The 13,337-nt window shown below is 35.7% G+C and overlaps 3 protein-coding genes and 1 pseudogene across 3 annotated transcripts; all 4 read right to left on the bottom strand.

The window, feature by feature from the left end:
* Positions 1-3,766: 3,766 nt before the first annotated feature.
* On the bottom strand, positions 3,767-5,576 carry LOC109127665 (putative FBD-associated F-box protein At1g32375). The gene is made up of 3 exons (XM_087478099.1): positions 4,495-5,576; positions 4,263-4,397; positions 3,767-4,150 (listed from the first exon to the last, which is right to left on the bottom strand). Exons 1-3 carry the CDS (start codon positions 5,398-5,400, stop codon positions 3,869-3,871), a joined length of 1,323 nt encoding a protein of 440 aa, XP_087334225.1. The 5' UTR covers positions 5,401-5,576; the 3' UTR covers positions 3,767-3,868.
* A 1,937-nt stretch (positions 5,577-7,513) lies between these two features.
* Positions 7,514-9,065, bottom strand: LOC104755824 (putative FBD-associated F-box protein At1g32375; annotated as a pseudogene).
* Positions 9,066-10,058: 993 nt separating this feature from the next.
* On the bottom strand, positions 10,059-11,737 carry LOC109127048 (putative FBD-associated F-box protein At5g56400). Its single transcript, XM_019231229.2, has 3 exons — positions 10,805-11,737; positions 10,585-10,725; positions 10,059-10,459 (listed from the first exon to the last, which is right to left on the bottom strand). Exons 1-3 carry the CDS (start codon positions 11,735-11,737, stop codon positions 10,163-10,165), a joined length of 1,371 nt encoding a protein of 456 aa, XP_019086774.1. The 3' UTR covers positions 10,059-10,162.
* An 888-nt stretch (positions 11,738-12,625) lies between these two features.
* On the bottom strand, positions 12,626-13,335 carry LOC104755834 (putative FBD-associated F-box protein At5g38565). The gene is made up of 2 exons (XM_010478307.2): positions 13,219-13,335; positions 12,626-12,955 (listed from the first exon to the last, which is right to left on the bottom strand). The coding sequence occupies exons 1-2, from the start codon at positions 13,333-13,335 to the stop codon at positions 12,626-12,628; spliced, it is 447 nt and encodes a 148-aa protein (XP_010476609.2).
* Positions 13,336-13,337: the final 2 nt, after the last annotated feature.

Genomic DNA, 13,337 nt, shown 5'->3' on the forward strand with positions numbered 1-13,337 from the left:
CTTCTGGTACCGATATCTCGAGGGTGACGACCTGAGGGTGAGACAATATGGATCAAAAATGGGGGTCTGAGATGAGATCGGTATGTCTCAAAGACGGGTGGTCTGAGATTGAGATCAGTATCACTCGAAGGTTGCAACTTAAGGGTAGATGAATTGGGCTTGGCCGAGAGGGTCAGGATTGTGCTGGCCCGGGGGCCAAAGTTGTATTGACCAGTGGGGTCGGTTGATGGTATGTACCGTTGTGACGGTGGTTGGAGGTGTTTATTGGATAGGTTGAGGTGGTTCCAGATTTGAGGGCAAAACTATTTTTAGGGGGAAATTGTATCATCCTAAACCCAATTTATGGTGGGTGTCAATCGACACCAAGGAGGATGTCGGTCGACACCACTAAACTGGGTGTTGTTCAGTGTGTTTCAAAATTGTTCCGTTTAACTTGGTTTAGGTTTGGAGAGAAACCTAAATCTTTTAAAGGCTCAACAAGCCTCTTTTCTTTGCCCTAGTTATGTTTGTCGCTTCTGGGAGAGAAAGAGAAAGAAAGAGAAATGTTGTAAGTTTGATCCTCAGAGCAAAGGGAGCCTTGAGGAGGGTTAAGAGGAGCATAAGGGTCTGTTTTGGTGGTTGTCAAGGAGAGGAGAATTATGTTTTGTGGTTTTTGGTGTGAGGAAGGTTGTTGTGGTGTTGTTCCTTATCTCGTTCGTCCTAAATCTATTTCTAAATCAAGGTGACTACATCACCATGGCTTATCGGAGCAATTAGGGCTTGCACGATTTTTTTTTTTTTTGTGGTTGTATGAATGATTCCCTTATATTTTATGTGCTTTTGTGGTGATTGTGTGGCCTTGTGTAGCTGTTCTTGGATGTGTCGTCGTGGGAGATGATGTGATGGAGTTTTAGGGTTGATTGATGGTGGAGATCATCAACGGAGGTGTTGCAGAGTTGCTGTGTCGATTGACACACCATCTGATGTCGCAAAAGGAAATCGTGTTACAGAAGTGGTGCAGTCTGGTGGTGGTGTCGACCGACAGCAGAATCCTGTGAATGAAGGTCTGGTTTATGATTGTCTGGTCTGGCTGTTTTAGTGTTGTTTCTTGTGTATAACCTTAATTGTTTGTGTGTATAGCCTAGTAGATGGAATAATTGTCTCACTAAGAATTTGTGATAATATATAACAAAGATCATATTTGTACAACACCATTCTCAGAAATTTCAGATATGTAATGGTCGAACACATCACAAGGAGATATGCCTTTTTGAGGAGATTGTGATGTAGGTTTGTTTCTTTCTTTTATTAAAGTGTGTATCAAGGTTTTCAGTCAATGTAAACTAACATTTATCTGAAGTTTTCAAAAAATCAAACTTTTAGATCAGAATAAAACATTTTCATAAGAATTAAACATTTTCATGTAAAAGAATAAAACATTTTCATAAATGTTTAAATTTTTGTTTTCACATTTTTATGAATTATAAATATAGATAGACCATTTTATTAGGTGCTTGCCATTGGAGGTGCTCTACCTATCCAATCATCTCAAACACTTAGCAATGGAAAAAATCTAAAATTGTGTGCCAATTTCTGATTTTATACGTATGTATGCGCCTATGTATGTACATGCATTAAAGTCACCTAAGATACACCATCTGTTACTTTTTTTCAATCCAATTTGACTTAATCTTTCCCATACGGCTCCCCTCTTAGGCTCTTACTAGCATCTAGATCTTCGTACACACAAGAGAGAAAAAAGTTTTCTACTCCAAACTGCACCTGAATATCAATCAGGTTTTTATCAAAAAAACTGAAAGTCCAACTGGATACTATTCTTCCAAAAGAGAGCTAACCCTCCCCTTTTACCGATCGGATGCACCGTAACCATTCTATCATAGCCTAATAAGTGGTATCGCTTGCTTTGTTGTGTCTAACGGCCCAGTTCTAACACTTGAACAGGTTGTTATTTTTAGGTTCTTATCTTTTAACAATAAACTAGGTGCGGACCCGCACATACGTGCGGGGTTGATTTTAAAAACTAAATTTGTTATAAGATTTATAATATTTTACGTATGTATGGGGTTAGATTTGTAAAAGTATATTTTATGAATGTTAACATTCATAATCCAAAATCACTAGATTTTAATCCGCCACCACGGGTCTATAAATTTTATTATTATTTATAATTTATATTGTTTTTGCTTGTTAAATTGTGGTTGTTTTGACCTGGCTTCTTGAAATCAAGGACTTCGACAGGAAGAGGTTGAGATAACTTGATCCGAGCAAACTGATCATGAAGAGGCAAAACTGGATCATCATGGCTTGGAACTGATATCTCTGCTTCATTTTCCACACGATTAGAAACAAAGCTTAGAGCAGAAAGCTGTGTATCAATTAGTTCCATTGCATCAGTGACTTCTTCTGTCAAACCATCCTTACTAGTATAGCGCTTTAAGGTTCCTTTTGCCTCAAACAGTTTCCCACTTTCTGAGATTTGAGATCCGTTGACTCTCATTGCAGAGGCATCCACCACATTCGACGGTTTTAAACCTAACTGTGACGCAAGTATCTGTATAACAAAATTTAAAATTGACAGTAAACAAAATTCAGAAAGAAGAACACTGACAACGATCATGAAGATCAGAAATGTATAAACAAAAATGTGAATACAGATTTTTTTTTAACATACCTCTGATTGTCTAAGGAAAATTTCATAGGAAGCAACATCTAGGAATCTCTTCAATAGTAACTGAGTGTCCTCATCCAACTGCAATTTGAAGGTTTCTAATTAATATGATGAGAGAAAAAAATATGATTGTGTGGAGGTTGAAGATGAGGTAAATAAAACTCTCACCTGATATGCCTCGGGATTATATTCGTTCCTTGAATTTGAATCGAGTAGAGCGTATAGTTTTCTCAGGGATTGAAGATTGCGAACTAAATTACTGGGAACCATCATATAGAGTTTATTCAGAAAACAAAACGAAGAAGAAGAAATATAAAAAGAAGACGAATGATATTTTCAGACAGATTGAAGAAGAAGAAGAAGTAAGTAAGTACGCTTCTAAAAGATGCGAGGAATGGAATTGAACACAATAGCCGATTGAATTGCATATATATTGTTTTGTTTTTTTGCTTTCGTGTCTGAAACGCAACGTTGGTTCCTTTTTAATAACAAGAGAAGAGCATCGTTTAAGAAAAAATAAAGACGCGTCGTTTTCTTAAGGGATCTTAAACTGTTTTTTTTTTAGGGATGCTTTTTAGATTTTATTTTCTACAATTGAAGTCATATGCTTTTGGCAAAAAAAACAATTGAAGTCATATGTAAGATTCACTACCGAATACCGATTTGACAAAATTAAGACGAACAATCAGAAGATTTTCATAGAATTGTTTAAGTAAAAAAGGAACTTATACATTAAAAATAGGAAATATACTTATATTATATTTTGATTACATTATATATATACTCATATCAAAATTGTAGTAATATTACAAATTAAAGAAATTTTTTATTTGTCATCAGGTTTACAAGAAAAGTATTAATTGTCACCAGGTTCAAAAGTTAATTATAATTAAATACAACTAGGTGAAATAGTTCTATTTTGCCTTCAATTTAATTTAATTATTATTCAGAGAATATACAAAACATCAAAACTTCATCTAACTAACTGGAATCCTCTCCTCCGAGCAGAACGTGTGTTTAATCACCAACAGAGCGTCAGCGAACCATTATAAAGAAGATAAATTTAAGTAAAAACATATGAAATTTAAAGAGCCAAAATATTGGAAAGAAAGAACACCCCAAGTTCTATATTATCTTGTTAAGATTCAAATACAAAAACCAATGAAAAAAATGTTAATCATAATTGACCATGACTTCTCTTCAGCTGAACTCAAGCTGACAGATGGGTGAACGCCGGGATGACAAAGACAACTCCGTGAGCATCTCAAGTTTCTTGTCACCGTCCATAGAGTTAGGGGAGATAATAGTTGCCTTCTTCAAACAGGTACCGTTTCTGAAGATAAATCCCACTAGTTCTTTTTCTTCTTTTGTTCCTTGATAGTTTACCCATTTAAAGCTCTCAAGACTGTATAAAATACATTCAGGTACTGAGCTTGGTTCATTCCAGCACGGCCGCGGTTCTTCAGTCCGGAGGGGATGGTACTAAGATAAATGGGATAGAGTTATGGTTGATTAGATCAATCATACTGATATCTTGATGCATGGAAAATAACCTGATAGAACTATAAACGTAAATAATTTATACATATTTTACCTGGCTGAGTTCAAGAGCTCGTAAATTTGGGGAATCTCTGAGCACACATATAAGTATATTCAACCACTCTGTCTCACAAGTGCATAACTTTAAGTATGCAAGAGAACTGAAGAGACTACCAACAGGATATGCATCCTGCATAAAATACGGTAGTTAGCACATGAGCAATGTAGTGCCAACAAATTTTGTCACAAGAGGATATAATAACAGCATGCAGTAAACAACATATTACCTTAGAGGTTGGTAAGCAGAGGAAAAGACGCTTGGCTGAAGTTAGAGAGCCCAAAAGCTGCTCAGTATGGGGATGAGAAATGTCAACATTTGCTTTCCCAATCTTGCACATATTATTCTCAATGATGCGAAAACCATGCGAATAATCAACAATGTCCAAGCACTCTAAACAAGGAGCATCTATCACAAACCCATGAGTATCCTCTTTAACTATAAGATCTGATTTATGCAAAAATAAATGTTTCAGGGAAGGTATTCTAATGCTTAGAATAGCTACATTGTCATCAGGACATTGCTCCACAACCAAGTCTTCAAGAATAGGACAACTGGATAAAATCCTGTTGGCAAATTCATCACATGGGTACTTCATGGATTCAAGACTCAGTTTCTTTAGGGACGGGAAAGAGATTGGATTGGTATCATCAACAAGAACTGCGTTTCTTAGCTTCAAGGTCACAAGCATTCTACAACTTGAATACAAGCTTCTCGGAAGTGTGACTGGCGTTTTGTTATCGATCTCAATAACCAGCTCGCGCACACAACCTTTATCTGCAGCCCTAATCCACATCCGAAGATCTTTGCTTCCACAGATTTGACCAACTTTAAAGTGCAAAGTTTCTATAATTGGAGCCTCGTTCATAAACAAAGACCTGTCAACAAACCGCGAAAATCTTCTATACTGGATAGTTTGGTAGTCGTACACGAGCTTTGGCACCATCATCAAAAGATGCGAAAATCTCCCATACTCAATATTATGATAGCTATCATCGTATATAAGTTTTGGTGCAGACATCCAAAGAAAACGCCATCTCTTGGACAAAACCATCGTGGCCACAACATCTTTCGCATGCAGGAAAGACAAAATTCTCAAGAGCAGCGCATCGGACAACTGATTTATCGTCGCCATATCATGCAACAGAGCAGTAGCTGTATCCAAGGAATTTTTTCTTTGGCGACGTGCAAGTCAAAAGCTAAGAAGAAAATTTATTAAACAATCGAGATCAAGGAAATTACCTAATGCGGAGAGAAAACAGAAACCCTTTTCCTTGATTCTTCGAAAACCCTACTACTGTATGAGTACCTGTGTAGGGGTTTTTTTTTCCTTAATTGTATAAATAAAGAAGTACAAATTAAACAACCATAGACACGTTTATATATGGCCTCAAAACCTTTTAGAAACGGGCCTAGATTTGAGTAGGCCGCAATTCATACTAAAAAGGGCCTAGACCCTTGTTTTAATATTTTTTTTGGCAAGGAACAATCTTTTGCAACTTTTACAAGCTTTTCATTTAAGGAACATTCACATATTTATCAATATATATATATATATATATATATACGTTGGTTATACAGCATATATAGATACGATAAATTAAAGACAATATATACTGCATGTAAAAATTTGATATACGAGAAGTAACTGACATCAAAATTGCCTTCATGGTGTTCTCAGAATTGCTTGTGTGGAGTGGGAGGGATCCTAAGAGATAAATTTGCTATGGTGTGTTTGGTAGGTGCAAGCTCCGTGTCAAGGCTTTCAGGAAGAAGCATTGAGGTTACTGGTCAGCGGTATTATTGTGCTTTTGCACTCGAAACTTATGTTACCGACTTACCGTAAAGTGACGAGCGCGAGGCTAGAATGCCATAAAATGAAAGAAATTAATCTGGTGTGCCATTTTTTAATCTGTATGCCATTGAAAATACGATTTCTCGGAAATACCCTTAATGAATAGTACAACTAGTACAACTAAATGACAATTGGTACAACTTCGATATTATAGAACCAACGGTACAACTAAGATATAATAGGACAACTGGGTACAAGTGAGTGATAAATAGGACAACTGGTACAACCAAGATATAAATAGGACAACTGGTACAACCAAGATATAAATAGGACAACTGGTACAACCAAGATATAATAGGACAACTGGTACAAAATGGTACAAATGTTGCAGACACAACTTTTACAATTCTAAACCCTAGCCCCGCCAGACTCACTAAATCGTTTCTTCTTGCTTCATTCACCGTTGTTATCGCCGATTCTTCGCTGTTAACCTTCCACTACTCCTCCGTCGTCACCTCTTCCTCCGGCGTCAACCTTCACTACTCCTCTTCATTGCTTCCTCGTCTTCTATTTAGAAACTACATCCCTGGATCTTAACAGATCCGTCGCAAACTCCAACAGCGGTCTTTCACCGGATCTGAGGCCAACACAGATCCATCAGCGACTAGGATCCCATCACCTTTCTTCACTCATTCGTTTGATTTCATGTTGATCTCTCTGGATTTTGTCATCTTCTTCTTTATTTGAGATCTGATTTTGTTTCAGTTGGGTGAAAAAGACGTGTTTAAAGTCATTAGGTTAAAGAAATAGAGTAAGGAGTTTTTAGTCTTTTCTATATTTTATAATTTAAAATAATTTATAAAATAAATTAAAAATAGAACGCTGGCATTTTTGATCAACTTTTGCGAGATAGTGGCTTTTAAGCCATTCTTCCTAAAGGGACCTTTGACACTATGGCACAAGAGATTATCACCCAGATGTGGTAGTATGTATTAAGAATTTAAGGATTCACTTGTTTATTAGATACAATCGTGTGAATGAGATTTGAGGATGGAAAACATTTGATGTCTTCTTATGTATATTTTGGATTGATAAACTTGGAATAGAGTTTTTTTTTTTTTTTTTTAAAAAAGAACTAGAAAAGTGACTAGTCTTACTATTTGATACCATATCTTAATTCTACAAAGTAAATAAGATCTTACCAGTTTGAGCAAATTCTGCCTACACAATTTGATACTAACCTAAAAATATGACAGTTTAAGCACCAACAGATAACCAACCTGTTTTGAGAGCAAGTGTGTTGGTATTTCTTTTTAAAAGTACGCATAGATGGAGAGAGCAAGGACATAAGAAAAACCAAAGGACTAAATCATATGGAAAAGAGAAAACATTAAAAAATTGTAATGGCTTATATAACCATTAAGATCAAACACCAACAAACAAAGATGTTACGTCAGTTGAATACAAGCTGACAGGTAGGTGAACGCCTATACGATAACGCCAACTCCTTGAGCATCTCATGTTTCTTATCGCGGTCAGCGGATTTAGAGGAGATAGAGACCTTCTTCAAACAGCTTCCGCTTCTTAAGATGAAGGCTGCTACTTCCTTCTCTTCCTCTGTTCCATTATACTTTACCCATTCCACGGTTTCGAGACTCGTTAATAGACATTCAGGAACTGAATTCGGTTCACTCCAACACAGACGTTGTTCCCCGTCCCGAAATCCATGGACCTAAGATAAATTAACGTGATGCATTATATCAAAAGAAATTATCATGATTTGGGTAGAGATATATGTGTATATTATATATATATATGTGTGTGTACCTGTTCAAGTTGGAGAGCTCGTAAATTAGGTGAATCTCTAAGTACAAGCTTAAGTCGATTAAACCAATGTATCTCACATGTGCACATCTTTAAATGTACAAGACTATAGAAGACACGATCAACAGGATATGCATCCTGCATATAAGATGAATACATGAGAAAAGTAGTGCCAACAAATTTGATCAAGAGATAAGTAGCTTTGTCGCTGATAACATTAAGTCATTAACATATCAAGTATCGTTCACTAATTAGTCTTAAAGAGAAAACCCGTAGAAAAGCTAAAAGCAAAAACATGTAGTAATTAGCATATTAGATATTACCTCTGACCTTGGTAAACAGAGAATAAGACGCTTGGCTAAAGTTATAGAACCCAAAATTTGCTCCGTATGGGGAGATAAAATATTGATATTGGCTTTCACAATCTTAGAGAACTCATTCTCAACGATGCGAAACCCACGTGAATAATCAACAATGTCCAGGCACTCTAAAGATGGAGCGTCGATCACAAACCCATGAGATTTGTTTTTATTAAGTCTGTGCGCCAGTTTGTACAAGAATAAACTCTTTAGAGAAGGTACTCTAACGTTCAAAATATCCACATTATCATCTGGATATTTCTTCACTACCAAGTCTTCAAGAACAGGACAACTAGATAAAAGCCTCTTGACAAACTCATCACCACCTGGATACGTCATGGATATAAGACTCAAGTTTTTGAGTGATGGGAAAGAAATCGGGGAGGAAGCATCCACGAGAACCGCGTTACTTAGTTTCAAGGTCACAACCCTTGTACATCCCCCACTATACAAGCTCCTAGGAAGTGTGACTGGAATTTTACTAGAAGAAGTATCGATAATCAGCTCATGCACTAAGCATTTATCTGCAGCTCTAATCCACACTCGAATATCTCCACTACCACAGATTTTACCAAGCTTGAAATGCAAGGTTTCTATAACTGGTGCCTCGTGCAGAAACAAAGACCTATCCACAAATTGTGAAAATCTTTCATACTTAGGATTCTGATAGCTATCATCCTACTCAAGTTTATGCACCAACATCCAAAGCGTTTGCCACCGTTTTGACAAAACCATTGTGGCTACCACATCTTTCGCAGGCAGTGAAGACAATATTTTCAATAGTAGCGTATCAGGCAAGTCGCTTATCGTATCCATTATCAGCCAACTCCTTTTTGAATTCCAAAACGCTAGTTTATTTTTCTAGTCTTTTCCCAAATCTGAAAACAATGAAAAGACAATTAGGAGTGTGAATATATATAAGTTTGATTTTCTCATGAATCATTGACCCTGTAAGACTCTAATTTTCTCATCAGGAGTCAGTTTGAGATTAGTACAAACTTAAATTCAAAATAAAGAGGAACCAGTGAAGAAACTTGAACCGGACCTGACAAAGACACTAAGACTGATTAGCCAGCCACGAGGCAAGAAGCAAAACGCCGCCACAGGTTTTAATGCTTGATCTGGTTTCAACAATTAAGAAAACCTAAATCCTGGTTCAGCGATATATTAATTATGAGAATAAAAGGTTTCTTTATTGCTTCACCAAAAAAATGTTTCTTGTATTAAAAAAAAAGATCTATTTCATATATTTTTATGTTATTTTCAACCATTTTATATTTTTATTTTCTAATTAAGATATACATCCAGTAACAGAGGATCACAACAAAAGCTAGTTAGTCAGATTATGGAGATCCTAATCTAGAACGGATTACTATGGATCAGTTCAAACAATTAATGAAATAATTTATCATCTAAATAAACCCGAAGAGTCTGAAATCAGGTATTACTATTTCCATGGAAACAGAACAAAAGATGCTTAGAAATACATGACCTAGCAAAAACAGAGGAATCCCATAGATGTTGAGCATATATCTTTCAATCATGTATTTGAACAGCATGTAATGTCATTCCAACATAAGATAACAGGTATGTTAAAGCCTTGACAAAAATGACAAGTCCTTAAGCATCTCAAGTTTCTTGTCGTTGTCAATGGATACAGAGGAGATAAGAGTTGCACTTTTTAAATATTGGTAACCGTTTCTTAAGATAAATGCTACCACTTCTTTCTCCTCTTTTGCTCCTTCATATAGATCTTATAATTAGAGAGTTTCAAGAATAACAGACTTAGAAACTATCTCATGAAATAGTTAAAAATTTCCATGAAAATTCTTCCTAGATTTTTTTATTTAAACCATGAAAAAGAAACCCAAAGCAAAAAAAAAAAAAAAAAAAAAAAAAAGGTAAAAGATGTTTAGTTCTCAGTCGAGTTCACAAGAACTCCTCGAGCCAGTGAACAAAGATGCAAAAATCTGATAATCAGAAATAATCCCTTCTGAAATGCTGATTTTCCCTTCTGAAATGTTGAATTTTGGGGAGATAAGCATCCTCTTTAAGCAAATACTATTCTTCAAGATATACACCGCAACATCTCTCTCTTCGAATGTTCCGTTATAGTTTACCCACTCGAAAGTTTCAAGAGTTTTAGTCAAACATTCTGGAACACAACTCGGTTTCTGGTTCCAAGAACGAGAGCTATGCTTGCCAACGTTATGGTTCTGACAAAAAAAACAGGACAGGAAACATGGTGATCAGTAATTAGATCATCAATCCAAAAAAGAAAACAAGTAAATAAATTACTACAGATAAAGTGATGAGCGAGAGGAACTGTGAAATTAATTACCATATCGTTAAGCTTAAGCACTCGAAGATTAGGAGAATCTCGAAGCAAATTCGCGAGTAGATTTAACCACTTTGAATCATCGCATGTACATAGCTCCAAATGCACAAGCTGAGAGAAGATAATACCTTCAGGATACTGAGCCTGCACATAACACGAGCATTTCTAAGTACATGTAAAAATCAATTAAAGGAGATTAGAGGGTTTAAGCTACTAGACTTACATTTGATTTCTTTAAGCATAAAGAGAGTTTCTTGACCGAGGAAAGAGATTGAAAAAAGTTTTCAGAATGGGTGAAGGCAACGTCGAGGTAAGCCTCTTCAAGATAAGGCATATCTTCAAAAGAGTAAAGATCAGTGCAATGATCTTTAATGTTCAAGTACTTCAGATAAGGTGTATTTATGTAATACGCATCTGAATCCGCTGCGTCATGTAGGGGTGATAAGTACATCGTCAAACTCTGTAAGTAACGCACTATAATGATGAATCTCTTCACGTTGTCTTCATTGTGTCGTTTCACGACAAGGCTTTGAAGTGAAGGACAGCTTGATAAGAGACTACGAAGATCTTCATCCCCGGAAAACTTCACATATCCAAGGTGAAGCGTTCTGAGTGAACTGAAACATGCTGGGAGCGAAATAGTCTCAAGAATAACATTCTTGAATTTTAAGGCAACAAGGGTTGTGCTGTTGCATAGTCTCCGAGATAACGAGATGTGTCCATGATCAGGATAATGTTTGATGATTAGCTCGCAGATATTACGATCCAACGCGAGTTTAATCCACAAACCAATATCATCAGCAGTACATTTTGGACCAACATTCAATATGAGGCTTACTAGAGGAGCCTTATGTAATAACAAAGATTTCTCAACAAAGTGAAGGAAGCTGTCGTACTTTTTACCTTCGTAGATTTGATCGTTGAACCTGAGTCTATGTACCCTCTTCCAAAGAGATCTCCATCGTCTCGATACACCACTTGTGGCAACAAGATCGTTTGTAGGAAGTAAAGACAATATGTTTACCAGCAGATCTTCAGGAAGATAACTGATCTTGTCCTCATTCATATGATCCATCTGATAATTCAATATTTTTGCTGCTGATTCTTTCTTCGGAATTTTACCTAGAAACAGGAGACAAAAGCAAATTAGATTCATGATAATCGAAATTATAAAACCAAGATTTACGATTTAGTAGATAATCAGATAAGTGGATTAAGCACAAACCCTAGCAAATCTGGTAAGTATTTTTTTTTATATATATAAAAAAACTAGGTAAACGGGAATCAAGCACAAAAGAAAAACACTATCGAAGCTGTAAAAGTGAGATTTGGCGATGGCTTAAGAGAAATAAGTTCATCGGATAATCAAAGAAAGATATTTCACCTTTCGTTGTTACTTCTCTTCAGAAGGTTTTTGCAGTCACCCATTCGCATCGTCGTAGTCTCAGATATATTAAGAGAAACCCTAATCTTGAACAAGTAAAATAAAATCTTTCAAAATTATCTTATACTATTTTAATTTCAATTTCGATAATTAATATTGAATTTATTTGTTTTTTTTCCTTCTTTGTTTTATGGGTGCAAATGGTTGCACAATTGAAAAGTTGAAGGAGTTGAGAAAAATTATTCAACCAAGTTTCACCATTTGATTGGAAGAGGTTGAAGAAGTTGGAAAAATCTATTCAACCCATTCAACCTAAAAAGTTGAAAAAATAAACTAATCCTACAGCAAATATGTTCAACTTGTTCAACCACTATTTTGGAGATGAATGGGTTGAATATTTTCCAACTCAATTTTGTTCAACTTATTTTTTCAATTTTAAGCAACCTTGGCAATCAATTTCAAACTTGTATTTTCCTAAATTTTATAGCATATCTTATAATTTCAGATTAATTTACTAAACCTTTTAATTTCTAATAAACAAACAAACTATAAATATAAAATCGTATTAATTAAAAACAAAGTAGAAAATCTGAGGGTTGACAATAATTGAAAAACAAATATATCAATAACAATGAGAGATCGTAGATGCAATTCCAAATCCTATTCAGCAAATGATCCATTCAACGTGAGCTTGCATGTGGCTGAAGCGAGGGAAGAAGATACCAACTCATTAATCATCTCTATTTTTCTTTGCGGATCAATTTTTGACTCATCAGCCAAGACTGTTGCAGTCTTTAAGCAAGGAGCATTGTTCAAGATGTATGCGACCACATCTATTTCTTCTTGTCTTCCTTCACACCCTATCCACTTGAAAGTTTCGAGACTCGTCACAATACATTGAGGAACACAGCTCAGTTGATTCTTCCAGTTAACCATTGGAGTCCTACTGATAGGTGAATGTTCCTTGAGAATAAGAAAAGTAGCGTTAGGCTAAAACATAAAGTGAATTAATACCAAAATAGTAGATAGTTGACATAGAGCTCGAGGACTCGTAATTTAGGAGAATCTTCGAGCAATTGGATAAGTAATTTTGACCAATATGTATTGCATGTACATAGCTTAAGATGTTCTAGCTGATTGAAGACAATTCCACCCGAATAGACATCCTGCTTATATGATAAAAATAAATACCAAAAGAAGAAATATGTTTTAATGAACTAAATATCTGTTGAAGACGGTAAAAGATCTATTACCTGAGCACTGTTGACTGTTAAGCATAATAAAAGACGCTTGACGGATGCGATTGGTTCGAGTAACTTCTTTGTGTTGGGGGATACAACATCGATATATGCTTCCTCCAACTTAGGCATGT

Source organism: Camelina sativa, chromosome 2, assembly GCF_030686135.1.
Source record: "Camelina sativa cultivar CO46 ecotype springtype chromosome 2, ASM3068613v1".
Classification (NCBI taxonomy): domain Eukaryota; kingdom Viridiplantae; phylum Streptophyta; class Magnoliopsida; order Brassicales; family Brassicaceae; genus Camelina; species Camelina sativa.